The 26848-nt window shown below is 30.7% G+C and overlaps 1 protein-coding gene across 2 annotated transcripts in view; it reads left to right on the top strand.

Moving 5' to 3' along the window:
* LOC129919419 (protein tiptop) overlaps nucleotides 1-9461 on the top strand; it is a 308853-nt gene extending 299392 nt beyond the window's left edge. The window contains exons 4-5 of one of the 2 annotated variants that reach the window (XM_056000287.1): nucleotides 3757-7007; nucleotides 9238-9461. In XM_056000287.1, coding sequence (XP_055856262.1) covers nucleotides 3757-6994 — 3238 coding nt within the window. In that variant the 3' untranslated portion in view covers nucleotides 6995-7007; nucleotides 9238-9461. Of the gene's footprint in view, nucleotides 1-3756; nucleotides 8667-9237 lie in introns of those variants that run through there. The other variant, XM_056000286.1, reaches the window with a different exon arrangement.
* The last annotated feature ends 17387 nt before the right edge of the window (nucleotides 9462-26848 follow it).

Below are 26848 nucleotides of genomic sequence, written 5' to 3'. Positions count from 1 at the left end.
GTTTCCTTGTTACGAAAATATTAATTTTTTTGATGAGTGTTTTTTTTTTTGAAAAAAAAAAATAATTCTAATAAGTTTTATTTTTAAATAAAAATTTATTTTGTTTTTTATTTTTGATTGAAAATTGCGTTTTTTAATTTTGATTGAAGACGAATGACGAGGGTTTTTTTTTATTTTATTGGGAAATTTAAAAATCGTAAAATCTATAATTGGGTTGTCTGTATTTTTTTTTTTTTTTTTGTTTTTTGTATAAAAATAAAAATATCAAGGTCAATTACATTTTTGTTTTCATCTTAAGATGACAGATAGTTAACATGAGTTTAGTTTATGGATGACAGATGAAAATTTAGGGGAATGTGTTTTGACGTTTTTTTTTATTTTTATTTATTTTTGGAATGAAAAAAATAGTCAAAGGAATTTTTGCTGTTCAAAGCAATTTGTAAGTTTTGTTATAAATAAATATTTTTTTTTTAAATAATTTTATTCAGAGTGACATCTATCAAAAAATTTTTTTTTTTTTTATTTAAATTTTGTGGCTAAAGGGATTTTTTTTTGTATTTGAATTTTAAAAATTGTATCTAAACTAAATTTATAGTTATTTTGGTTTTGAGTTGGGGTTGGTAAAATTAGGTTTATTGATGTATGTTAAATAAAATGTTTTAGTAGATTTTGACAGAAATTGTTTTGGGTTATCATTTTTTTTTTAAATATGTACGAAAATGAGTTTTTTTTTAATAATTTTTTTTTTACAAATAAGCTTACACAGGTTTAAATAATAAAAAATAAACATAGCTCTAATATTTTTTGTTTCAAGGAATTGGGTAGTTGATGTATTAATTAATTTTTATATATTGCAATTGACTTTAGTAAAAATAGCACTAAAAATTTTACAAGGCATCAGGAAGTTATTAGATATGAGTGTAAAGATTGTGTAAAGAAAGATGTTTGCAGCTAACCATATTTACATATTTAAGTATGTGCCAGAGAGGCAGTTTTAAGGTCCTAACTTTAAAAAATTCAACTATTGTTTTTTAATGATGTTTATGTTCTTAGTTATATGCTTACCTATCGGTTCATAAAGCACAAAACAGTTTGTTTTGTTATTTACCTATCGAAAAACATCAAAAATTGTTTTTGACGTTGCGTTCCTGGAATTGATAAATAGAAGGTTTCGAAAAATTGCGAGTTCTTGAGATTGTTTAAAAAAAAAAACATTTATCTTTAATATCTAATAACACTGGTCGGCAACGAAAATAGAGCTTGAAGCAAATCATATCTTTATAAAGGATTTTTGTGTGCTAATTCCGAATCCGAAGTCGAAATTTCATTTCACGTTTTCAAAATATTTGAATATTAATAGGTCAAAAAACCGTTTTTTGGTACTTCTGGCGTTGGAGTTCATCACAGTTAAATTTGTTTTTTTTTTTGCAAAACTATTTATGCAATCTTCAAAAGCCATATTTTGTTGTTTTAAATATGTTTAGTTTTTGTTTTTTACCTATTTTTTTCAAAAAGATATTTTATATAGAAATGTATGATATCTCAAAACCTTGATGGTTAAGGTAACCTATGGTTTTTTTGAAGCAGATTTGAAGATAATTCCAATTTTAGACTGCTAATTTGGATAAAAGCAAGACATTATGGTAAAATTATATATTTTAGATCAAACGTCAAAAAAAAAAACATTTCATTCAAAATTAGTTTTTGGGATTTTATGACGAAAATAGTGATGACCAAAGCTCAAAAACTAGACGTGATGGAATAAATCTGTAAACAGTTTTAAATTCAGCACACTCAAGTTAACTAAAGTCACCTTACAGAGTTCTTGCTTCCGATTTTGTTGTTTGTTTTTCGCCGACCAGTGTAATCAAATATTGGTCAATGGTAATTAATTTTTGTTTAAAAACCCGTTTTTGCATATTTGATGCCTTCAAAATAAGTGCATTTTCTTAAGTCTGGTCACATTTTTTTTTACCTATTTTAGCCATGTTCTTATAAGGTTTACACCAAATAGGCCAAAATCAGTGAGAATTATGGTAATTAAGTGCAGGGAAGTAAATATTTTAGGCTTCGCAGATTGCAAAAAAAAAATAATACCTTAAAACATTGTATTATCTACAATAATAGGTACCTTGTTTTGTTCATTAATGATAAAATTTTACAATGATTAAAATGTTATGGTAAAGAAAATTAAAGAAATTGTGTCGAAGAACTAGTTTTTAAGTTCAGATTGCGAGGTTTAAGAAAACTTTGTTCTACTTATCTTAATCAGATTAATACTCGAATCTCTTTTGAATTTATTAATTAAATTTTTGCTCACTAATGCATTTTATAATTTTTTGTTGGCATATTTCAAAGTTTAAAGTTCTATTGGGAATTTTCTTTTTAATTATTTAGTTAAGTGGAATCAAGAATTTCTTTGGTAAGTGAAAATTGTTAAAAGAAGAGAAAAAAACACCGAAAAATAGTGAATATTTGAATACAATTTAGGTATTTTTCAAACCTGTCAGTACTTACGTACATCAAGTCAACAAATTTTGATTATTCTTTAAAAAAATGTAAGATGAAATAATAAAATAATGAAATAATAAAATCAAATGATGAAAGTTTTTACTTCAGAGGCACAGGTGATGAGTTTTTTTAAAGGTTTGCTAGGTTAAAAAAAAAATCTTAAACTTTGATATTAAGGAAATGGTATAATTTCTTTCAAGAATTTTCTATTCCCGTGTCGAGTTGCATGAACATTAAATTATTTTTTTAATCTTTGTCTTAAAAAAAAGAAAAAAAAAAATTTAATAAGTACATTTTTGCAAACAAGTTTTTACATTACCTACATCTTTTAAATAGGGAAGAAATGGGTGAGTTACCTTGTACTCAGTAAAAAAGATGCTCATCTTCTGATTATAGGTAACATAATTTAAAAAAAAAAACGAACAAAAAAACTAAAAAGCAGGAACTGCATTTGTTGAAAATCTATAATTAGTCAAAATTTGGGCTGTTTCATGGAAAATAATTTATTCTTGAATGCCAACTAAAAAAATCAACTTACTGCCTTTAGTAAGTTGTCTTAAAAAAAACATTCCCAAAGAAAAAATAATAGAAAGCCGTTAAAAGTTGGTGGATCATTCCTTAAATAAAAAAAATACCTAACTCATAAATCTGTTTCTAATTAGCAACAAGAAAAAAATGAACTTGCATAGCTTATCGACAATGGTCTAAAATATTGCATTGATATATTAGAATTGTTTGAGAAATGCAAATGCAATTGAGTTTCCAATGTTTCTGAGCATTTTCTTAAAACAAAATCTCTATTCTACCGAAATAAAATAATTTTAATTCAGTTCTAGAGTTTTTTTCTGAATCAGCGATAAAGGTTTTTAGTTATTGAATTTTCTAATGTTCTAGGGTTGAATTCAAGGTTGTCACTGAAGATGAAATTTTTCTCAAATATGCTCAAGCATTTATACTACGGAATTTCGTTAGCTGATGGCATATATAAATGATAAGCATATTTAAACAAAAAAATTGATTTTACTTATTCTACTTCACTTAAGAGTTTCGATTAGTTGAAAATCATAGGTACTTCTTAACTGTCGAGTTTGAGCACCCAAAATCCCTATCAAAATGTCTTTATATTATTGTTCTAATTGCAGGCTTTTATTGATTTGTCTTGTATTTATTAATAAAACTCCAACTTTATCATCCTCTCATGAATTTTTTAATATCCCTTTGTCTTGTCTGTTTCTTTTCTTTCAGTGAACTTGCAAGTCCACGATGTCAATCACGCGATTCGACAGGATCAACTGGTGGTGGTCGCTGTCAATCGGATGATTCAAATTGTTCAGGAAATGGCAGCAACACAGCACCAACACCCTCACCACATAGTCCCCCCGTTGGTTTACCTCTGCCAGCGACACTTCCTCAATCAGCTGCAGCCGCTCTTCTGCCACCATCACAGTCAGCAGCAATGGCTGCATATTTAAATGCTGCTGCTGCAGCAGCTCAACAAAATCGACTCCTAATGAATAATCCTTTAGCTGGTTTACAATCAGCAGGACAATCTCCATCGCCAAGATTACCGACACCCGATGATTCGCCAGCTTTAGATTTCAGTACCAAACGTAGTCGTCGTGATTCCGAAGACAGTGATGCTATGAATTTATCAAATAAATCCGATGGCATACCCGAATCACCACCACCCATCACAACAGATGTCAATTGTCCGCTAGATTTGAGTGTTAGCAGTCGTAAACGGTCAACCGACGACGAAGAACCTTTGATTCCTAGAAAAATGCCAAGACCCAATAATGATTACAAAAACATTCCAACAGCTTGGGTACCTCCAATCAATCCATATCTTGCTGCAGTCGCCGCAGCTGGTATGTCACCAAAAGGTGTCTTGCCCATGGATTGGAATGGAAAAAACAAAATGGTGACAAATGATGCAACCAAAGCTTTGGAAAAGATGTCCGAAATGACAAGATTGGGTGGGTCTGAGGTTGGTGATATGCGATCACCTGCCCAACCGATTGGAAACTCTGGAGCGAGTACGGGACGACACAGTGCGTGGCAATCACATTGGCTAAATAAGGGAGCTGATGCGGTAAAGGATGTCTTCAAATGTGTTTGGTGCAAGTTAAGCTTTCCCACACTTGCTACTTTAACGACTCACATGAAAGAAACTCAACATTGTGGTGTAAATGTTCCTCCATCTCAGCAGAATCATCACGATCAACACCATCGTCACCCTCCAGTGTCGTCTGGAGCTTCTTCCAATGTCACAACTTCGTCGTCTTCATCAAGTAGCAAATCAGATTTGAATCTTCTAATAAAAGAAACCATGCCTCTTCCTAGGAAGTTGGTTCGCGGTCAAGATGTTTGGCTTGGTAAAGGCGCTGAACAGACTCGGCAGATCCTCAAATGCATGTGGTGCGGCCAAAGTTTCCGTTCACTCGCCGAAATGACTAATCACATGCAACAGACTCAGCATTATACCAACATCATCTCCCAGGAGCAGATCATATCGTGGAAGTCTTCCGATGAAAAAGGAGGCGGAGGCGGTGGAGGATCAACCCCAAATGCTGGTCCACCTCCCGTAGGACCTCCACCGCCAATGGCTGGACCTCCGCAAAGTCCCCAAAGTGGTGGCCCACCATCTCCAGCGAATAGTACCGTCTCAGCAGTATTGACTTGTAAGGTTTGTGATCAGGCCTTCTCGTCGCTCAAGGATCTCAGCAATCACATGATCAAGAACGCCCATTACAAGGAGCACATTATGCGTTCCATCACCGAAACAGGTGGCCGTCGACGACAGACCCGTGAAAAACGGAAGAAGTCGCTTCCAGTTAGGAAACTCCTTGAGCTAGAACGAGCTGCTGGTCAGCAAGACTTCAAGACTAACGATCATTACAAGGGCGTTTCGACAAAGATCACTTGTGAAAAATGTGGTGACAAAATTGAGACCGCTCTCTTCGTCGATCACATCAGACAATGTGTTGGTGGAGCAATCGCTAATGCTTCTCCAAGAAGCTTAAAAAACACCATCATTCCTCCAGATAGCTGTTTGACAAGTCCCCCAACACCCGGAAGTCGTGACGGATTGAAGAGCATCTCCCCAGCTTCGACATCTTCAACTCACAGACATATCTCACCCCATTTACCATCACCCACTCCCAAGGATCAAGGTGAGAAGACCTCTTCTTCACCATCGGTCCTCAATGCCATCGAGCAATTGATCGAGAAAAGCTTCGACACACGATCATCTCGACATGGTGCTGCATCTTATAACCAAAATAACTCCGGAACACCTTTGGGAGCTAGTATTCTCAAAAGACTGGGAATCGATGAAACCGTTGATTACACAAAACCATTGATCGATGCTCAGACTATGGGCTTGCTGAGGTCTTATCACCAGCATCATCAGTCTCAATATGGCGGACGGCGGGAAAGAAGTGGTTCGGAGTCAAGTTCAATCTCCGAACGTGGAAGCAGTCGTATGGAGTCTCTAACTCCAGAGAGAAAGCCTCCTTTACCACCATCACCACCACGTCGAACTCCCGACAAGATCTCACGATCGCCTAATCTCGATATGGAACATAAAGAATTCAAAGTCAAGACCGAACCAAATGACGAGGAAGAACAAGAAGAAGAACCCGAACGACATTCGAAGATCTCTGTTAGGAAGGAGTTCAACATTGAACCACCACCTCCAGAAACTGGAGGAGGTGAATTAGATCTCCGCAAACACAGAACTCCTAGCAGTTCTGCTGCCCCGAGTCCTGTCCCAACTAGTCCATCGTCCAGTGATCGCTCTTCAGCTGGATGCGGTGAAAAAAAGCTCCCCGGCAGCAGTTTGACAGCTCTGTCATCCATGTTTGACAGTTTGAATTCGCATTCTGCCACATCATCAGCAAATGACATTCCGTCGGCAGGGGGTAAAAAATCCTCCTCCGCAAATCCCCTCGCAGCCCTTCAAAAACTCTGTGAAAAGACAGAAAATCCACCCGCAACCAGCACCCGTCTAAATTCATCAAATAACAACCATCATTCCAATGGTGGTAATTTGACAGGTGCCGGAACACCCAGCGGAATGGTGGCTTTTAGTTGGGCCTGCAACGATGCTGTCATCACTTCTGATTCCGTTATCAAATGCGCTTTCTGTGATACGCCATTTTGTTCCAAAGGCGCTTACCGCCATCATCTGTCAAAGGTGCACTTTGTCAAAGATGACGCCAGCATGGAACCTTTACTCCAATCAACCAAACCAATGATGAGTGGTTCGTCATCGTCATCATCATCGTCGGCCGCATCATCAGCTGCCCCACCATCGCCAAAGGCTCGAAGTCCAGCTTCAGCGCCACAATTATCGCATCCTCCACCGCCGCCACCACCAACAGCTCAATCACCGGCGGCATCGGCAGCCGATGAGAGTGTCCAGTCAAAGTTCCTCAAATACACCGAACTGGCTAAGCAATTGTCATCTAAATATGTCTGACAGCAGTCAAAAGGTAAATATGACGCATATCGCCATAATTAAGAGTGTTGTAAATTCCTCTTTTTTGTTTGAAATTTGAATTTCCGCCCGCCATTTAAATTTTTTTAGATTGACAAGTGTCAAACTAAAAAAAAAAAAAAAACGAGTTAAAAGAGTGCAAAATGCATTTTCTTTTTATCCGTGTCTCCTCTTTGCTCATCGATTTGCAATAAAACAAGTTCAATTGATAAAAAGCAAAAAAAAAAAAACAAAGAGAACAACAGAAAAATAAAACACCATCATTATATTCTCCCACTCCTACTTGCTGCATTGTCATTTTTGATGAGTAGTTTAGGTTTGTTTTTTTTTATTTGAATTTCGTCAATAGTGTCATTTCGCTCATTCCAGTTTATTGGAAAGCGAAATGCAATTGGCGAGAAATCTAAGAGCAAAAAAGGAGGGCGGTCGGAATTTTATTTTGTTTTTTTTTTTTTTTGTTATGCATTTTTTTGTTTTGTTTTCTCAAAATGAAGAGAACATAGGAGGAGAGATATTACTCTCTTGAAATGTCACATCAGTGTGAATTGTGTTTATGTGTGTGTGTGTAGGAGGAGTGATGGCTATTGGAAAACCATAAAACCAGTATTTATGAGTTATTTTTAACTTTTTTTTTTTTAATTTTATTTGATATTGAATGTACTCAAATTCATTTGGATGAATTTTTGCAATTTATTTTTACTCATTGAGAGGGTTTTCGATATTCGAATATGAAGAGATAAGAGAATTTATGAGTTGGATTTGGGGAAAAAAAAAAAAAACTAAGAGGTAATGCATTTTCGCTGAGTTTTTTATTTGTTTCGGAGTTTTGGCTTAATTCAATTGAGTGGTAGGAAATGATTGAGTTTGAGTATTTTGGTTTATACCCAGAAAATTTATGAAATTCAAAAAAAAACTTTTAGGGTCAAAACAAATTATTTATTAAACCAAACACTTTAACGAAAACAAAAAAAAAGATAGGTAATTCATAAAAACATACGAACTTTTCTCTGCGGTTGTTACTTCGCTCGTTTTGATGCATTTTGTTCCAGCAATTTGTACCAACCCAACTTTTTTTTGATAAATCTGATGCATGGTATAAAAAGAGAAGGTATTAGAAAAAACTCAGTATCGAGAACTGTCAAAACTTATGGCTACTTAAGGTTTTGACAGCCCAGCCCATTGAAATTGTTGTTGTAAACAAATTTGTCTTGGAAGTTGTTGTTGCTTTTGACTTTGCCAAATGCCAAACGTCAAAACCTTATTACCTTATTTTGTAAGATGGCGGCTCTAATGATCATACCTTGTCTTTTTATACCATGAATCTGATGTCCAGATTTTTCGATCTCGCGAAATTCACCTTTTGGCCGCCATCTTGGATTTTAGTTTTTATTAAATATCTTGACTTCTATTCATCCTAGGGAAACGTTTCCAAATAGTAAACGTAGACCATTAAATTTCCCGTCTTTTATGTTAAGGACACTTTTTCGATATTTTGAGTATTAAAAAAGTTACAGATCAAAAAAGGAAAAGAAAATAAAACAAATTTTTAAATTTTGAGCACTTTCTATCAAAATTTTGAAAAATAAAAGAAGACCGAAAAAAATATTGTTAATTTTACCTTAAATAAGCTGTTACCTACTTACCTTTAAAATAATTGAACCGTTTTGAAACGATATTTTCGATATCGAATTAAAACGAATCTCTTTTAACCGTTTGAAAAAAAAAACACCATAGTTTTAATACCCAATTTGAAAATATTTTTTTTAGAAAAAGTCTGGAAAGCAGCATTTTTAAAGAATTATGTATTTGTTTTTAAGTTTCCTAATTTAAAAAAAAATTATGTGACGGTTTTACGACAGTTTCCGGATGCTTAGTATGATAAATAAATAGAACACACACACAAACAAATTCAAAAACTGAATTAGATTCTCTTCCAATCTTATTTAAATCAGAAAAAAAACTACTTTTTTTATGAATCACAAAAATTGGATAGGGTCTTGTGTATTGAAAAAAAAAAAAAAAATAGAAAAACAACGTGATTATTATAATTTGAGAAATTCAAATAAGTATTAAAAAAATCCTAAGAACTAAAAAATAAATAATATATGAAATTAAAAAAATTGCATGTTATATAATACAACAAAATAAAAAATATCTACTTTTCATAAATAAATCTCATTAATTGTATAGGAATTTCAAAAAAAAAAATTAAATTTATATTTAAGAATAAGCTTCAATCAAATTGAATTCGAAGCATTAACCTAACAAGCGAAATCAAAATAAAATATAAAAAAAGTAGACTATATTAAATAATTAAGATTTAGTTAAATAAGTAACTTCTTATAACTAAAGACCTACCTACTTAATGAAACAAATAACCTACAAAAAAATGTATACGTAATTTATAAAAATTAAAAAAATTATTACCTAACTATTTAAAATAAAAAAAAATATATGTATCTACAATTTTATGGATAAAACAACGAATTCTTGTTCTTAAAAATTAAAAAAAAATTAGACATTTTTTTGAAAATTATTTTTGTTGTATTTCAAAATTATTAAAATTAAAACAAAAACTTAAACGATTTAATCGATTTGTGCCAAACTATAAATACAAAATAATTAATTTAATTTTTTTTAGAGATCTTAGTTGTTTTTTTCTGTTTTGTTTAAGCCACTGTACCTTATTATTGCTTTCAGTTCCTTTTTAAATTTTAATAAATTTTAAGTTAAAATTCCTCTATAAATAAAAATATACTTAAATTAAGAAACTAAACAAAAAAAAAGTATACGTAAAATATTGAAATTTTGAACCTCACTATATAGAATCTAATTTTTAAAAACAATAAAAGAAATAATATTAACAATTTATTATTATTGTTATATATTATATAAATAATACAATTGTATACCAAACATTGTCAAAAAAATAAAATTAATTATATATCTTTCTTGAAAATTGTAAAATATTTAATAAAATAAAATAGAAATTCCATTATAGTGTTTAACTTAAAAAATTGTAAAGTGATTTTTTTTTTTTTTAATTTTTAAGCTCAGCAAGCATGTATACAAATTTTTAAAATTAAATTAAAAAATAAAGAAATTTCAACAAAAATTACAACTAAAAGTAAAAAAAAAAACAAAGTGACAAATTAATGTATACGCAAAAAAGGCTTACAATTTTAAAGCAAAAAAAAAAAAAATTTAAAACAAAAAAATTATATATTATATACATTTAAATATTTACAATTTTATTATATATTTAAGAAAACACTGACAGAAAAATAAATATCAAATTTTTGAAATAAAAAAAAAAAATAATAAATTAATGAATATAAATTGACGCTTAATTTATGTATTTAAATAAACTTTTCCCAGTAAAAAAAAAATAAATATTATCAAATGATAATAATTCTGTATATATTTAACAAAAACAATATTAAAACCGAAATCTTTAAATGTTATAAACATTTTTAAGTATATTCATTTTTTTTGTTTCTTTTTTGTAAACAAACAATGAAAAAAAAAATTGTAAAGTCAGTATGTAAATCAACATTTCCATCACACAATATTATAATGCTATATATATTATATTAAAAACAAAATATTTATAAATTAAAATAAAATAAAAAAAAGGAGAAAAAAAATTAAGAAAAAGCTCAAAATAAAATCGAAATGAATGTTTCAAGAAAATTAAAAAAAAAAAAACATGTGTTTTTATTCTTTAGGAATTTATTTGTATCTGACACAAGTACTGGAAACGAAAAATTATAATTAGAATGCAGAGAATAATAAAAGGGTAAGTAATTCAGAACTATGCAAGCTAAAAAAAGAGAAAGTAAAACTTATTCTTACTTAAATCAGTCCTGAAAAACTGAAAGTTTAAGGACTTCAATAAGAAAGAAGGAAGGTAAACGAAAAATATTCGGGAGCGGGTCATAATTCTGCTTGTCAAAATTCTGTACGACAAAATTCTGTGGGGTCAAAATACTGTAATACCATAATTCTGTACGTCATTATACTGTTAATACAAAATTCTGTACGTCAAAATACTGTATCAACAAAATACTGACATGCAAAATTCTGTTTTGTAAAATTCTGTACGGCAAAATACTGTATATCAAAATTCTGTAAAAATGCTGTAAAAAAATATCGTTTTGATAATGTAAAAAAGTGCGCGCGCATTTTTTTACATTATCAAAGCGATATTTTTTTACAGCATTTTTACAGAATTTTGATTTACAAAATTTTGATGTACAGAATTTTGAAATACAGTATTTTGACCAACCAGAATTTTGCTATACAGAATTTTGACTTTCAGAATTTTGTTCCTACAGCATTTTGCACATACAGAATTTTGACATACAGTATTTTGGCATACAGTATTTTGAATACAGAATTTTGCAACATACAGAATTTCGACCCCAACCCAAAATATTCGAAAAATAATTAGCTTGGCTTAATTTTTTGAACATGCTTAAAGTGCCTTATTAAAGAATTTTTACTTTAATCAATTGGACAAAAATATTGAATGCAAAGATCTTATCCGCTACAGAATAAGATTAGTTTGATATATTGACATACATTTTTGTTCAAAAATAAATAATGGATAAGTCAATTTTTGAAACATACTGAAAAAAATTCACAAAAGCCAATTTTTTTCAGAGTATAATTCCAAAAAAAAAATGCAATTCATGACTTTTGACTAAATTAAAAAAAAAATTCAAAGGTAAAAATAAGATAAAAGTTAAATGCAATTTGGAGAGAATTTAAAAGCCACTTTCACTAGTTTTTGATAACTTTAGCGGTACAAGTCATAAACGAACGACAGATACTTTCGACATATAACTTTGATATTTTTTCGTCGCACCCATTTGATTGGTTGGAACTTTTTGCAATTCATTATGAATGATAAAGCTATGCCTTGTACCATTTTTTGTAAATTTTGTACAGGTTTGTATATTTTGGACTTGATTGGGGCTTTAACCTGAAAGGCTTCGATAATCACAAATTACACTTCGTAAAACATCATAATTGATGTAGTTTTTCTAAAGATAATAAAATTTCATTGTTCACTGTGGTGTATACGTACTTTTTTTTGTCAACTGCCACTTTACATAGTAAATTTTTAACTTTCAGATTATTTGCTCGTGAAGGATGTTTCAGGCAGTGTCAATCGATGGCTTAGGTCTAGAAAAATATTAAACAACGAGGGCTTCTGACTTTTTAGCAACGAGGATCGGAAAAACAATTTTGGAAGTAAAAGAACTTCTCAAAATTTAACGATTCTTCAAATCCAGCCAAGATGGACAATAAGGCAGAGTAAGTTCTAACCATCTTTGAATTTAATAGTTTAGAGCTGTATTGAATGTAGTGTCTGTCCGCCCATCGTTATAATTTATTTTAAGATGAAGGGTCCATTTTAAGTAACTTATTTATAGTTTTGAGTCTTATCTTGTGCATTAGTCAAAGTCAATGTAAGCATTTCTATTATAAAAAATATTCCTTATATTTTTCTCTTTAGAAAACTTTCTCATCTAACCACATTGAAAATTACACCTTAGTTCTCAATAATCCGCTCTTTTTTAAAAAGTAACCCAAACTATAATGAGATCAAAACTAACGTTCAATCGTCCTCGAAGAAGGACACCTTTTTTGTTTGGTTGTTTCAAAATCTTGAACAGCTTCGGGGTGTCATAAAACACATTTACTTTTGTAAAATGTTTTTCTATAGAGCATTTTGTCTTCCTTTATAACATTTAAATGTGTCTAAGTATCCCCTTTATGGAAGTTGAGTAGGTATAAATCAAACCTTTTTTGGACATTTACGATCGTGGTCGTTGTTGTGGTGAATTAAAACAAAAAAAACATACAAAAACACCATCAACAAAAAAAGGCAAACTTTCTTATAAAATTCACATCACAAATACATGTACAAATTGTTAACTGAATATTAAAATTCATATTTCTGATGTTAAGTTAGTTTTTAGTAAAGATTGTTTAGGGAGTGAGTAAAAAATACAAAACAGGATATACCTTCCTTTGAGCTAGACCTACCCAGCATCATCATCATCTAGAGAACCAGGACTAAAGGAAGACTACTCTGTTGCCGGATGGATTTAAATGAACATAACGCTTACGCAAGGAGTCTTGTGTGTGATGTAAATCATTCGATTAATTACTCTCTGTGTTTTCAAAATTTATACACGACGGATGCCAAAAATTATATGGAAAGAGAAGACAGTCACAGCTCGCTCACCTATTATATCGAGTTGATAGAAAGTGCAGGGTGCTTGATAGCATCTGATGTATAAAATACATTAATGTTAGCGCATGTGTGAGTGTAAATTAATATGATAAATGTAATTAATGTAATTTATAGGTAACATCATACTGTCGGAGGCAATAAAGAATGACGAGAATGTAAGGCAGTTAAAAGTTTATACTTTTCAAAATTTTGTACATGCAAAAATTGAAATAAAATTTTATATAACGACTTATTTGTCAAAACCTTGTACAAAATTGCGTTACTAAAAAAAATCGTCCTAAATTCACATTTTACTTCTAGGCATTTAAACTACATTGTTTAAAGATAAAAGTGAATTTTCTAGTTCATGTAATTTTGTGTTCATGGAAAAATCGGTTATCGATATTCGTTATATTTATTTTATAAATAGGGATTTGAACCAATCGATTTTTAAGACAAAAAAAGCTTCATACTTAAACTATCGATTATTTCATTTAAATATCGATATTTTGACAAATCGGTTCTAGCTAAAATATTAAAAATGATATCAATAAATAGATTTTTTTATATAGGTAGGTATTGTGTGTAAACCTATCGATAATATCATGAAAAAATATCGATGTTTTCACATATCGATGTATTGTTGTTAAATTATTTTAATTGTTTTAAATAAATATCAATTTTTTATCATCGATTACTTCATGGAAGAAAACATCGATATATCGATATATTTTAACCAAAATATCGAACATTTTCTGATATTTTGATAAATCGATATTAGACAAAATACTTTCAATTTTTTATAAATTCATGAAAAAATATCGACATTTTGAAATATCGATTCGATATTCCAAATTTTTGAAAATGATCTATAGCTAAATATTATTGTTTATCAGATATCAAGTGTAAACATATCGATTATTTCATGAAAAAAACATAGATTATCGATACTTTTTTAAAATATCTATATTTTGGCACATATTGTAAAATCATTTTGAACACAAGGTTTAAGATTATTAACAGCAAACCAAGTGATTGTTATAGCCTCTCGTTGGACTATATGGTCCTTCAGACATTTTTGAAAACCAACATAAAATATAACCAAACATTTTGATCCTTAAAATTCTATTTGTCTACGAAAAATAGGAAAAAAAAATCAAACAAACGAGTACTGCAAGGACGAGTAGATACAAACAAAACAAACCAAAAACACACATAAAAAAAAGGATATTTTAATTCATTGAGATGGCAAAACAACCAAACGCCAAAACGAAAGGATTTTAATTGAAATTTGATTTACGATATTCGATTTTCAAGTTTGAAGTCCTGATTCTCTTTTCCACTTGTATCCATCCTGAAGGAATATTCAATTTATTTAATTTCTGCCATGACTTTTTTTTTTCCTTTTCATTTCATTTTCAGACTTATTCTGGGTTGTATAACATTTATCCTTGGTGTATATAAATTTCAACGAAAAAAAACACGACCTCCTCTCGTTAGCAGAGGATATGTGTTTTCCTTTTGATATATTCTCATCTCAGATTCTGTATTTATTTTTTTCTTCTTCAGTATATTGAAAACCAAAGGACATATGGGAAACATGCATTTCAAAATTTAATGTCCTTTTACAAATATTAAAGGAATAAAAAAATTAATTCCATATTTTTTTTCTGTTCCTCAGAATTTATACCATTCTTTCTCTGTTCTTGGAGTAAGGTTTTCGAGGATATGTGTGATGTCGATGTGTGTAAACAATTATCCTTTTTTCCACATTGTCTGTATTTGCATATGTTTTAATTTGATATAACATATCCTTTTTTTTGGCTAAGTAAAGGAATACAGAAAAAAAGCAGTTATTATCCTTAAACAAAAGATTGCTGATTGAATTTTTTTGTGAATGTCCTTGGGTTGGTGGTGGTATGATGCAGGTTGAAGGATTATTTATTAATAAAATATTTATACTTTGTTTCATACTGCCTTGAAATTTGAAAAAGAGACGAAAAAGAGAGGAGTGGAGAGAAAGGAGGATCACCAGGACCTGTCAGCCATACATTTTACTTCACGTGAAAGAAAAACCAACTTGAGGGGATTTATATTTCGCAGGATACACAAGTCGCATCCATCTTGCAGTTAGCATGTTTCACTCCCATAAAATAGAAGGATTCATTGCATTTTTAGTTGCCGAGGGGAGGTAGAGTAGATTCATAGATATCTAGGTCTTGGACGGTCCCGTCTAGATGGATGCACTGTGTGTGGTGTGGGCTGAATTGTGGAAATAGCAGCACTAAGGGAAAATGATCTTAAATCACTGGAGACGGAGAGATGCTATTTTATGGCTTCGTATTTTAAGATGAATTCGTCCTTTGCACAGAGTGCAGCAGTATTCTTTTTACTTTAAAAAAAAAAAAAAAAAAACTGAAAGGACTATGATGTTTAGATATACACACATACAAACACACAGAGTATTTTCTGTGATAAGATTGAATTGTGCCTTAACAGGCATATCAAGAACAATGACGGTACTTTATTTTAAACAGAACATAAATTTCCTTATAAACGGCTTTGGAATTTTATCCTTTTTTTCTTTTCTTTCTAAGCTTCAAATTAATGTTTGTTTTTGTGCTTTCTTTTCTTTTTGTTTATTGTTTTGCGGTCGCACCAAAAGGGATTGTTAGAGGTTTGTCAATTCAAGGTTCTATAAATTCAGAATTCTCAAAAAATCAAGTACATATACACAAAAATATAGGACATTCTTGAAAATTCCAAAACATCCTTTTTCGAAACTATAACTTTTGATGGTGTGCGAAGGAAGGGTTCATACGAAGAAAAAAACAATCAAAAATCTTTGAAATGAAGTGGCCAAGGATTCTTGCGCTTGCCACTAGTTTTTACTTTCGTCCTATTTGTAGTATATCGCCGTGGCGATGTATTTTTGTGAGAAAGCACTTCTATCGAATTTATACACCAGCAGAGCAAAAGGACTATTTGCTTGCATTTTGGTGAAATGGAAGCCCGTGAAAATGAATGACTCTTCTGGCTGGCTTGCTAGATGGCGATGGCCTGCATTCCGACAGAATCGAGTACAATTTTTGGACACAATATGCGAGAGAGAAAAATATATAAATTCCTTTTGTCGTGTTTTTTTTTTTTTTCTTTATTTATTTCAACTGTGTGCTCTTAAGGACGACACTTTCATACACAACGCTTGAGAATCTAAGCGAAGGGGGTTTTTGTGGGGAAAAAGAAAAAGGATTTCATAAAATTGCGCAATTTAAAGTGTCACAACATAAATTTCAATCGTCCCTGTTTAGAGTATATTTTTCAGCTCCTCGCGCGCTTTTTCTCTATACATCAGGCATCATGTGTATGAAGGACTTTTCTGTTTTTTTTTTGTAAAACACAAAATGTATATAAAAGATCTTTTTTTCCCAGTAAGTTTTTGGTTGGTCCATAGATTTGGTTTCGTTTTTTTTAGGTGTATACATCGCCAGGAGACAGCAAACTGCAAGAATGGAAAAGTGTAGTAAGTCGATGCATTTGCTGCAGCATATCAAGACCATGGTATAGTTGGTATAGGGTTGACTTTTAGACATAAATCAGTTTGGGGGTTTGGCTTGATCTTTGGGTGTTTTTTTTTAGTTTTTGTTTTGTTGTATTTTATCCTTCTGACTTTTTTCTTGGGATTTTGCAGTAACAATTGGAAAAGTGTGAAAGAATTGTAATGATTTTTTTGTATGTTCTTTTTGATGAGTTTAAAGTGGGTGGAGATTAGTGCCAAGTTTTGTCAAAGACACATTATTTGGTGTGATAATTCTGAAACTATTTTTTTTGTTCAATTTTTACTTGCGATATAGGGCAAGTTTAGGATTTGTAAAAACAATCGAACCCGAAATAACAACCAAACATGACATGATAGAAAATGCTAAAAAAGTGGGTCTCGCGAGGCTGTCTTGTTTTAATCTATCTTGAGTAACAGCCCAAAACTACTGAAGTAAAAAATGAATTTTTTTTAGGACCCAAATTGACTGTAGATACTTGCCATATGACTAAAATGGAAAAGCAATTTGGATTTAAAAAAACGTAGATCATAAAAACAAATATTTTTTCAAAGAACTGTTTTCTTGATTTTAGACCTTCTCATTAATGACTCAACCGATTTCAACGAAAATCTTGGTACAAAAACCTTCAAGTAGTTGTTAGGTTTTTAAAAAAGGTTTTAATTTTTGTTTTTTTTTTAAACATCAATTTTTTGGAAACGGGTCGAAATTTTTTTTTTTATTTTGTTTTTATGCGTTAAATATTATTTTTTTTCAGAAAAACGTACCATTTTTTTTTTTTGAAAATTGTATGAAATTTTTTTTTAAGGTAATAAAAACTAAAAAATAAAACAGTTCCTACAATTTTTAATCTTATCTTACATTTCTTATAAAATTAGTAGTAAAACTAAATTCAAATTCTTACTAAGCAGCGTTAATCTTTAATATTAAAAAAAAATTAAAAAATTAAAAAATTAAAAAAAATTGATTTTGGATTTTTAAAAGAGGTTTTTTTTTAGAAACATCAATTTTTTAAAAACAGGTCGAAAATTAAAATTTTTTTTTATGAGTTGAATAATTTTCATAAGAAAAACATACCTATCATTTTTTTTTTTAATTTTTTTTTATAAATTTTTATTTAATAAAAACTTTAATAAAAAAAAAAACGCTTCCTACAATTCTTAATCTTATTTTACATTTTTTTATAAAATAAGTAGGTAATAAAACTAAATTAAAATTCTTATTTTAGTGATGCTAAGCAACTTTTACCATATGAGCAAGTACGTGCAACCCAGTCGTGCGTTTTTTTTTAAAGACTTTTAGGAAAACTAAGTTATTTAGCTATGTCCTAGATTTAATAAGAGTAAAAATTGTATGACCAGTAGTTAAAGAAAATTTTTTTATTTACAGTTATTGTTTACATCAACTTTGACGAAAGTGTCCAGAACGTGTCATGAAGGTGTCCCGAAGGTGTTCCGAAGGTGTCCCGAACGGGGAATCAGATATATTCATGTAAGTAGTACAAAAAATTATTAATAATTTAAACAAAATGGGACTAAAAAAACACACTTGTGGGTCTCCAATTATTTCACTAAAAATAATTCAATGCAGTTTTGGCTATGTTGTAGAGGAAATATTTTAAGGTTAAGTAATAAATTTATTAGATTTGAAATTTATGATAACGACTTTTATACGAGAGTTACATCCCAAAAAGTTCTTGTTTATATTTTACTTTTTTATACAAATATTTTACAAAAAATGTCAAAATGATATAAATTTTTAAACAAAATTTCAAAAAGAACAACTGTACCTCTGGGAGTAACTTATACTACTATTGTACTAACTGTAACTTTTATACTTAATGATTCATGATTTTGATTCGTCCGTGTTATAGTTACATCAAAAAAAGGGACACCAAATTATTCTATTCATTCTTGTTCACACAAATAACTGTAACACAAACAAAATCATTATTTAAAACTCATTAACACATAAAATTCTTGTAGAGTCACTTTCAAAATTGCACCCTTGATCTCCATTTATTTGTTTCAGTTGTATGTTTTTCCGAGTATAAAACTCTTCAAAAACAGCAAATCACAATTAAAACTGTCCTCTTTCGTAGTATATATTTATACTTTTTGTTTTAGAACTAAATTACCCTTAAAAACTTAACGATAAACCTACCCTTTTTTGAGTTTTGTTTCATTTCTCCCACACTTTATTATACACAATATGCGTGTGATGTCAAACTTTGAGCGTATTTTGGTTGCCCAAAAAACCTCCCCATTTTATTATAACTCTGGGTTTAGGTAATCGTAAATTAAACACAAGACAATTGCACAATAAATTAATTAAAAAGGCTAAAATTATGTAATTGTTCCTTTAGGGGGTTTTATACTACATATACAAACATATACATAACATTTTATTATAACATTTCGCTATCCATAAAAAAATAAAAAGTAAAAAAAAAACACCCACTAGATGGCGCTGTTGTTCTTCTATACATATTAAATTCATAATTCACAATTTCAATATCAAGTCAGAGAGTTTAGGGGTGGGTTTAGGGGGTCGATGTTAGCGTTTGAAAATAAAGTCTGTGGCATAAACATTTTAAACAACTAAACGGATTTTGTAGCGTTGAATGTCATTAGTGTCCCGTTAGATACGATATTATGGCATTTTCTATCTAAAAAAATTCCCATAAATTATAATCAAATTAGTTTAAGTGTGGATATGTGTGAGTTTTCTCGGACAGCAATGTTTCCCCCCCATCCTTTTTGTGTGGTGCCCGACTCTAACCCCATCTATGGGGATAGATTGAGTTTTTTTGTTTATGGCTAATTAGAGAAAAGATGAAAACTTAGCCCAAAGTTGTTTTTGACCTGACAACGTAGACGGTTTTTCAAATAAGAAAAACAAACAAATAGAAATTCTTAATGATAATCCTTTTCATCGAGCAAGGATCTCTGTTTTCTATGTGTGTGTGTTGTTTTGTGTTTTGTTAATAGTGAAACGTTGTGTTAGACGTCCACCATTTTGTGTCATAAAGCTCCGTCCTTTCTACTCGGAACCTCATATCGGGTTGAGACAACACAAATGAATGAAACAAAAGACGGCTGCTGCTGCTGCAGTATGATGATGAGAATTCCTGGAAACCAAACAGAGCAGAAAAAAATAATATCCTTGCTGGGGTCTGCATCCTTGATGCTTAAACTAGACAAACAAGGAACAAAAAAAAAAATATGAGACCCCGCTCTAAGGTAGATATAGTCTGCAGAGATGCGATGGGGAAACTATCCTGATTCCGTCATGGGCATGTCAACAATGAGTCCTGTACCTATAGTGCTTCGTTTCGTTCTATGCTCGTCCTTGCTTACCCAAGGTATACGACCTACCTACCTTCTGCTGGTGTAGATGTTTGGTTCGAGAGAAGCTCAAACAATGTCTACGAGGGAAGTGGAGCAAAAATGTCCTTTTTGTGGACATGTGATGAACAACAAACAGGCATCAGGCGATTTATACATGGAGTCCTTGTTTTTTTTTTACTTTTTTTTCATGCTTTGAAAATGTTATCCTGCTATGCTTTGTTATCCTTGTTGTCTGTCTGTCTGTTTGGTTATGTTTTTTTTTTTTTTTTTTTTTTTGCGCTATGTTCAAGAATCAGCCACTATCGCATGTTCCCCATTCTATGGTGATTTTTTTGTGTCCTTTATCCTTGGAACTCCAACGTCGTCGTTGTCGTCGTCATCATCGTCGTCGTTGTGGTGTATCCTCAAAAGGATTCATATTCATTGGATGCAAATGGCAGGAATAGGGAGGATGAACTATGAGATGCTTTTGTTGTTGGCCAACCAACCGAAGAAGAGCTTCCAACATCCTTTTTCTCTATACGAGTAGGTGTAGGGTATATAATGCAGAATAAAGGTATATATGTTAAAATGTATATGCCAAGGATATGTATATTTTCTTGTTGTTTTTTTTTTTTTTGTTATATATTTTGATTGGAAGGACCATCAGAATGAGAGACTTTATATATGGAGCATCATCCACAGGCTGGTATATATTTTGAGGATACCAAAAACAAGTTGATCTGCTTTGATTTGGGATGTCGTTTGTATGGGATATAAAGGATACGAGTGATGGGAGATTATAATCGGAGCTATGTATATTGTCCAAAAGGACGAATGAATGCTTTTTTGAAACGTATACCCACATAAATATAAACACAACATGGGCAATTGATGGCTTATGTTTTGATTGGCTGAATGGGAAGCGCATTCTCATATCATATTGTAAATGGTTATGTTTGTGAAGGATATAATGTACCTATTGTCCTTGATGCAATTGTTTTTTTTTTTTTTGTTCTTGTTTGATTTTGTCAGAGAAAGAGATATTTAAGATGAAAATTAACAGGATATCAGAATGAAATTAATTTGAAATATGCCTAAAAATATGCTATTTTATAGAGAACATTACAGAGATCCAGCCAATAATTGTTGAGGCCTCTGAGGTTCTCTCAGAACTTTAAGACTTGACTCCAATAACGTCGTTATAAGTGAATCAGCCGATGATTTCAATATATCTAAACTTAATCAGAAATTTAGACATCTACTCACCTCCAGAATTCAAGAAACGAATTAGGAGTCCTAAAGAACAAATCTTACCATTAAGACTCTAGAGAAAAAAAATTGGATATGGAACCGCGGAAATAAAAGTCTACTTTAAGGATCTTAGTTAACCATATTTACTGCAAGCACTTAAAAGTTATAAGGTCCTAAGAAAACACAAGACCTGAATTTCAAAGATTTTCTGTAAAACTCTTTAAACGAATCTTCTTTTCAATACTTACTTTCTGGGGGTGGAAAAATAATCAGGAAACTTAATATTTTACTACTTTCGCAGTAGGAATTTTATCCTGAGGTCTCAAAAAGACAATATTACAAGTAGTTAGATACTTGAACATTAAACTGTTATAAAAAATAAAATTGAAATATTCTTTACTTGGAAAGGTTTTCTATTGAGCTCATGATGGAAATTAAGACCTTTAAGTTTTAAGATATATTCCAAAGGAATTAGAATCTTGAGACCTCAGTATTTATAAGTATTATTTTTGGTAGTTGCAGTTTAAGACTGAATAAAGAAACCTTAATTTACTTTGAGACCCTAAAATTGACACTCAAAAAGAAAAATTCCGACTAAATATTAACAATCAATCATTAAAACCCATGAATAGCTCCAACAAATTTTAAAAACAAAATTTTCTAAAAAAAATCTAGAAGGCAAATAAATACTTTATCAAATTTAAGATTGCAAAAGTCAACAAAAGGTAAATATTTTTTTTTTTTTTGCAAATACCGAAATCGCCTTACTATCCAAGAATCCAAGATCGTGATACAAAATGTATCACAAGACCCAAAAATGTCTGGTTATATCAAATAAACCAAAAGAATTTAACAGGGCAAATCAGATTACCTCTATCAATTGAATTAAAAAATTAAATTTCACAGGTTCAAAAATTCAGAAAAAACAACCTCATAGAACAAAATTTCCTTAAGGCCCCAAAATCAAAATATTATTCAGAAACTACATAAGGTCTTAGAATGCAATATGCATGACAAGAATAACGAAAATAAAAATAAGTTTACATTTGATTTGAGACTTTTAGGACCTTCAGATTGTAATATTTACAGGCAAAATGCTATGCCAATTGGTATTATGTATAGGAACTTAACTTTTAAAATGAAACCAATGGTTCCAAATTCCTACCAATTTAGTTCAAAAATGTAAAAAAAAGATATTTAGCTTTGGACCTTTAAATTTTAGACTTACAAATTGAATCCAAACCGATAAACGATAAATATTTCTAAAACTTTTTAAAATGGTCTCTTAATATTAAGCCCAAATCTGAAATCTGTTCATAAATTGAATTTCAAGACCTTAAGCTTTCAAGACCTTAAGCTTTCAACTAAGAAATTATATGCTTACGATTACCAACAGTTCAGATTTCAAGACCCATACCTAAACTTGCAGGGCTTCAAAGACGATTTCGAAAGGTCACAATTTATCACAGAAATGCAGGGACAAATTATTAAAAAAAAAAGAATATAAAAATCAAAAAAAACATCCCGAGGTCCTAAGACGAAAAAAATTACGGTAAAACAGAAAATGCCTTTAAAGACTGCAAAAAACTCAACAAAAAAAACACCCAAAAATTTTCACACTCTTAGAACGTATGCTATAGTTGATAATTTTATAGGAAATATAGATACCTGGGTCTTCCACATTCCCTTCCAAACATTTCCATCTTCGACCCCATTCCATACCTACACCGAAAAAAAAATTTGATAATAACAGCTATCAAATTAACATTTTTCAGTGACAAAAGTCGTCCAACAATTAAAATATCAATTTTGATATTTTATCATATCATTTTGACATTTTTTAATTTCAGGTGGGACAGTGAAAATTTCACTTTGACAATTAAAATATCATTTTGACATTTTTTTAAATTTAATGGCGTTTTCGATTGGCAGTCCGGAAGCGTCCGGAATCATTCTGAAAGCGTTTTATTCGTACAAAACTGACAGTTTTGTGTGAATAAAATTTTTTCAGAATGATTCCGGACTGCCAATCGAAAACGCCATAAGTGGATAGGCAAAATTTCACTTTGACAATTAAAATATTAATTTTGACTAGATTTTACGTTTTAGTTTGTTATAATGAAACCTATTTCTTTTCTTTTCTTTTTTATTATTTTTATTATTTTAAGAGTTTTCTTTCTTTTTTCAAAACATTACTGAAAGGGAATATTCTTTACAAAATAGTGGTGATATTATTTTTTCTATTATAGGTGATATAATTGTTTTGTTATTTTCTCCCAAACTATGTGAAGTAAAATCTAAGTGCCGATCAAATTTCCTCAGTAAATCATACATTTTACTTCGAAAAAACACAAAGCGCCCTTAAATTAGTACACATTAAGAATTTTTTATTTAATATTTTTCAATAATTTGGAATGAGAAATTGATATGAAAAAATGATAATAAAATATCAAAAAAAAATTCCAAAATGTGACATTTAAATATCATCCTGATAATTAAAATGTTGTTTTAACATTTTAAATATCATAAAACACATTTTATAGAGCATTTTTGGCTGATATTTAAGAAATGTTAATTTGATATTCAAAAAATGTTAAATTGATATTGTTTTTTTTTTTTCGGTGTAAATTTCCTCCGTTGATGGAAAAAGAAAAACCAATCCGTTGCACAAATTCAAAATTCACTTCAGAATTCCGATTCATGCACTCTAATTCTCTCTGTCACCAGCATAAATCATCGATTTTGACAGGTTATACCAAAATCCATAAATATTCAAAAAAAAAACCAACCAAGAAAAAAAAAACTATAAATACTGCAGCATCTTTCTCTCTCTTTCTCTGAGAAATAACAGAACAAAGCAAAAAAAAAAAACGACACGAATTCGAAACACCATAGATCAAAAATGATGGTCCTTCGCTTCTACTTTCTATGCTCACAAGTGAAACTCATACTCTTCCGGTTCATAGACTGCCACCGAGATAGATTCCTCTTTTCTGCACACAAAATTCAAAAACTTACCTGAGCTGTGAGGTGAATCCTCAAAAAAGAGCAAAAAAACCAACTCCATTTATAGCTATATGCAACCTTTGCAAAGTTAAAAAATCACAACAAAATCACGAACTAAACAAAAAAAAAAAAAAAAAAACAACAAAATTCCTCTTCATCGACACAAGATAAGAAAAAGGATCCTTCGCGCGAGCAAAACCACCCACAAATCTATATTCCTCTACCCAAAACATCCTTTCTGCATCACTTAACCGATGCAACTCAAAAATCTCACACAAAAGCCAAAGAACAAAAAAAAAAAAAAAATACCAATGCAGAAAAAATCCTTGGATATAGCGAAAGAGAGGTAGTTTTGGTTCATGGCAAGGACATGCCAGCAGGATACAAACTCCTTATTTACAACTTTTCATACACTTTTGCATATATCCTTCAAAAAACGTAAACGGAAAATTATTTTTCTTTTTTTTTTCAATTTTTTTTGTTTTTAACATAGAAGAGACGAATATACTCCCAGCAGGATATAATACAACAAGGATCTCTACTATACCTCTCTCTAGCCTCGACATAATACACACATGCTTGAATCTTGTCTCCAATAAATCAAATTTTATTACAGTTTTCTTCATTTTACATTTTCAAACAATATACACTCGCAGAAGCTGAAAATGTAGAGTAGGTAGGTATATGTAGCTAGAGGAATGAGAGATAGAGAAAAAGAGAAAGATGGGATAGTAGGTGTAGGTGGGTAAAGGATATTCATAAATATTTTCTAGTTCTAGGATCCAATCCGTGCAATCGAAAGACAGATAGGTGGGAGGATCCCCACCACATATATAATACAACAGTGCCACCGCGCGCCACTGTTATCCTGACAGCGAGACATGATATGAGAAAAGGTTCATTCTGTAAAGCACAGAGAGAGTCCACAGAGTATGGGTTATACCTTTTCGCTATGTGTGTGCACCTTGCTTTGCGAAGAAGAACTACAGAAGTCCTGTGTTATCCTTTCTGATATTTATAGCAGTTTGTGCTCTATGACTGTGGGGGTGCCTTCGATTTTAGTTTTACTTCACTATTTCTGTTTTTCAGGTCGTAAGTAGTGTATTCGCAAAAAATTTAAAAAAAAATGCAATTCAAAATTGAAAATTTCGCTAAACGTATATGTAACAAAAACTGCGAACTTTTAAATTAAATTAATGTGCGATTAGATAATTGCAAAACTGCAATATTCTGTAAAAAAAAAAAAAAACATAAGAATTTAGATATTGCGAACTTGCGAAGATGCTAAATTTTGTACTTTTGTCACTTTTAAATAAGGAATGTTATGAAATTGCAAATTTCGCAAAACGTATAAATAATATCTGGATAATTAAAACTACGCAAATTGAATTTTTTTTCATTGCGAAACAGTTTCATTTCCTATTTTGCGATTTTATGACTGCAATTTTGTAAATAAGAAATGAAAATGAAGAATTCAGAGTTTTACAAACTTGCAAAAATACTAAATTTGTGATATTTAAAAATTAAAAATGCGAAATTATAAAAATTTAAAGTAAATAGGGTTTTCAATGAGAGACGAATTCTTATGATGCAAGATTCTATGATTTCGAGGCTATGAATATTTTGAATATCTTTACGATGTGCCAATTGTTACTAAAAACATGCGAACCTTAAGAAATTCAAAATTATGGTATTGCGAGCTTGTGCGATCCGTAATGTTAAAGAAGTTACGAGAATGCTAAACATACAATATTTTGCAATTTTGTTTATACATTTTACGAAAATGTGTGGTTTATGCAAATGCAAACTTTTGTAATATTCCCAAACCAAAAATTTCAAATTTATAAAAGAATAACATTTCGCAAATCAATTTTTTGTGTTTGCACTGTTGTGATTTTTAAATGCAAACCTTCGCAAACATCGTGTTTAGTTTTTTTTTTTTACTGCGAGTTTATGATGATGCTCAATTTCACAATACAAAAGAGATTTTATGATTGTGAAACTGCGAAAATCTTAAAAATACATGCTTTGTGTTACAAAAAATTAGAGCCCTTGGATTACAGGAATGCATGATTAAAGGGTTTAAAGTGCAAATACCTAAACGAAATATGAGATTTTTTAATTGAAAACTCTGCAAAATGCTAGGTATATTTTGCGAAATCATAAAATGTAAAATCTTGCTACTACCTAAGCAAAATTGTTGCATAGAGTGTTGATATTCAAAAAACTGTAGCATAATAAAAATTCAGGTATTGCAAAAGCAAGATGTATAGCGAGAGCGACTCAGTTATTTTAGTTGCAATTTCCATAAATCAGTTCAAGACTTCATGTTTCATATTTGCAATTTGAAAACGCAAAACTGCGTAGTTGCGAGATTTCGCAAACTGGCAATTTGTAATTCGGAGTTTGTTCAAAAAATTATGAAATGAAATTATTAGGAAAA

The sequence above is a fragment of the Episyrphus balteatus genome, chromosome 4 (genome assembly GCF_945859705.1).
Source record: "Episyrphus balteatus chromosome 4, idEpiBalt1.1, whole genome shotgun sequence".
Taxonomy (NCBI): Eukaryota; Metazoa; Arthropoda; class Insecta; order Diptera; family Syrphidae; genus Episyrphus; species Episyrphus balteatus.
Note: the sequence above shows the minus strand (reverse complement) of the source record. Positions and strands in the feature narration are given on the sequence as shown.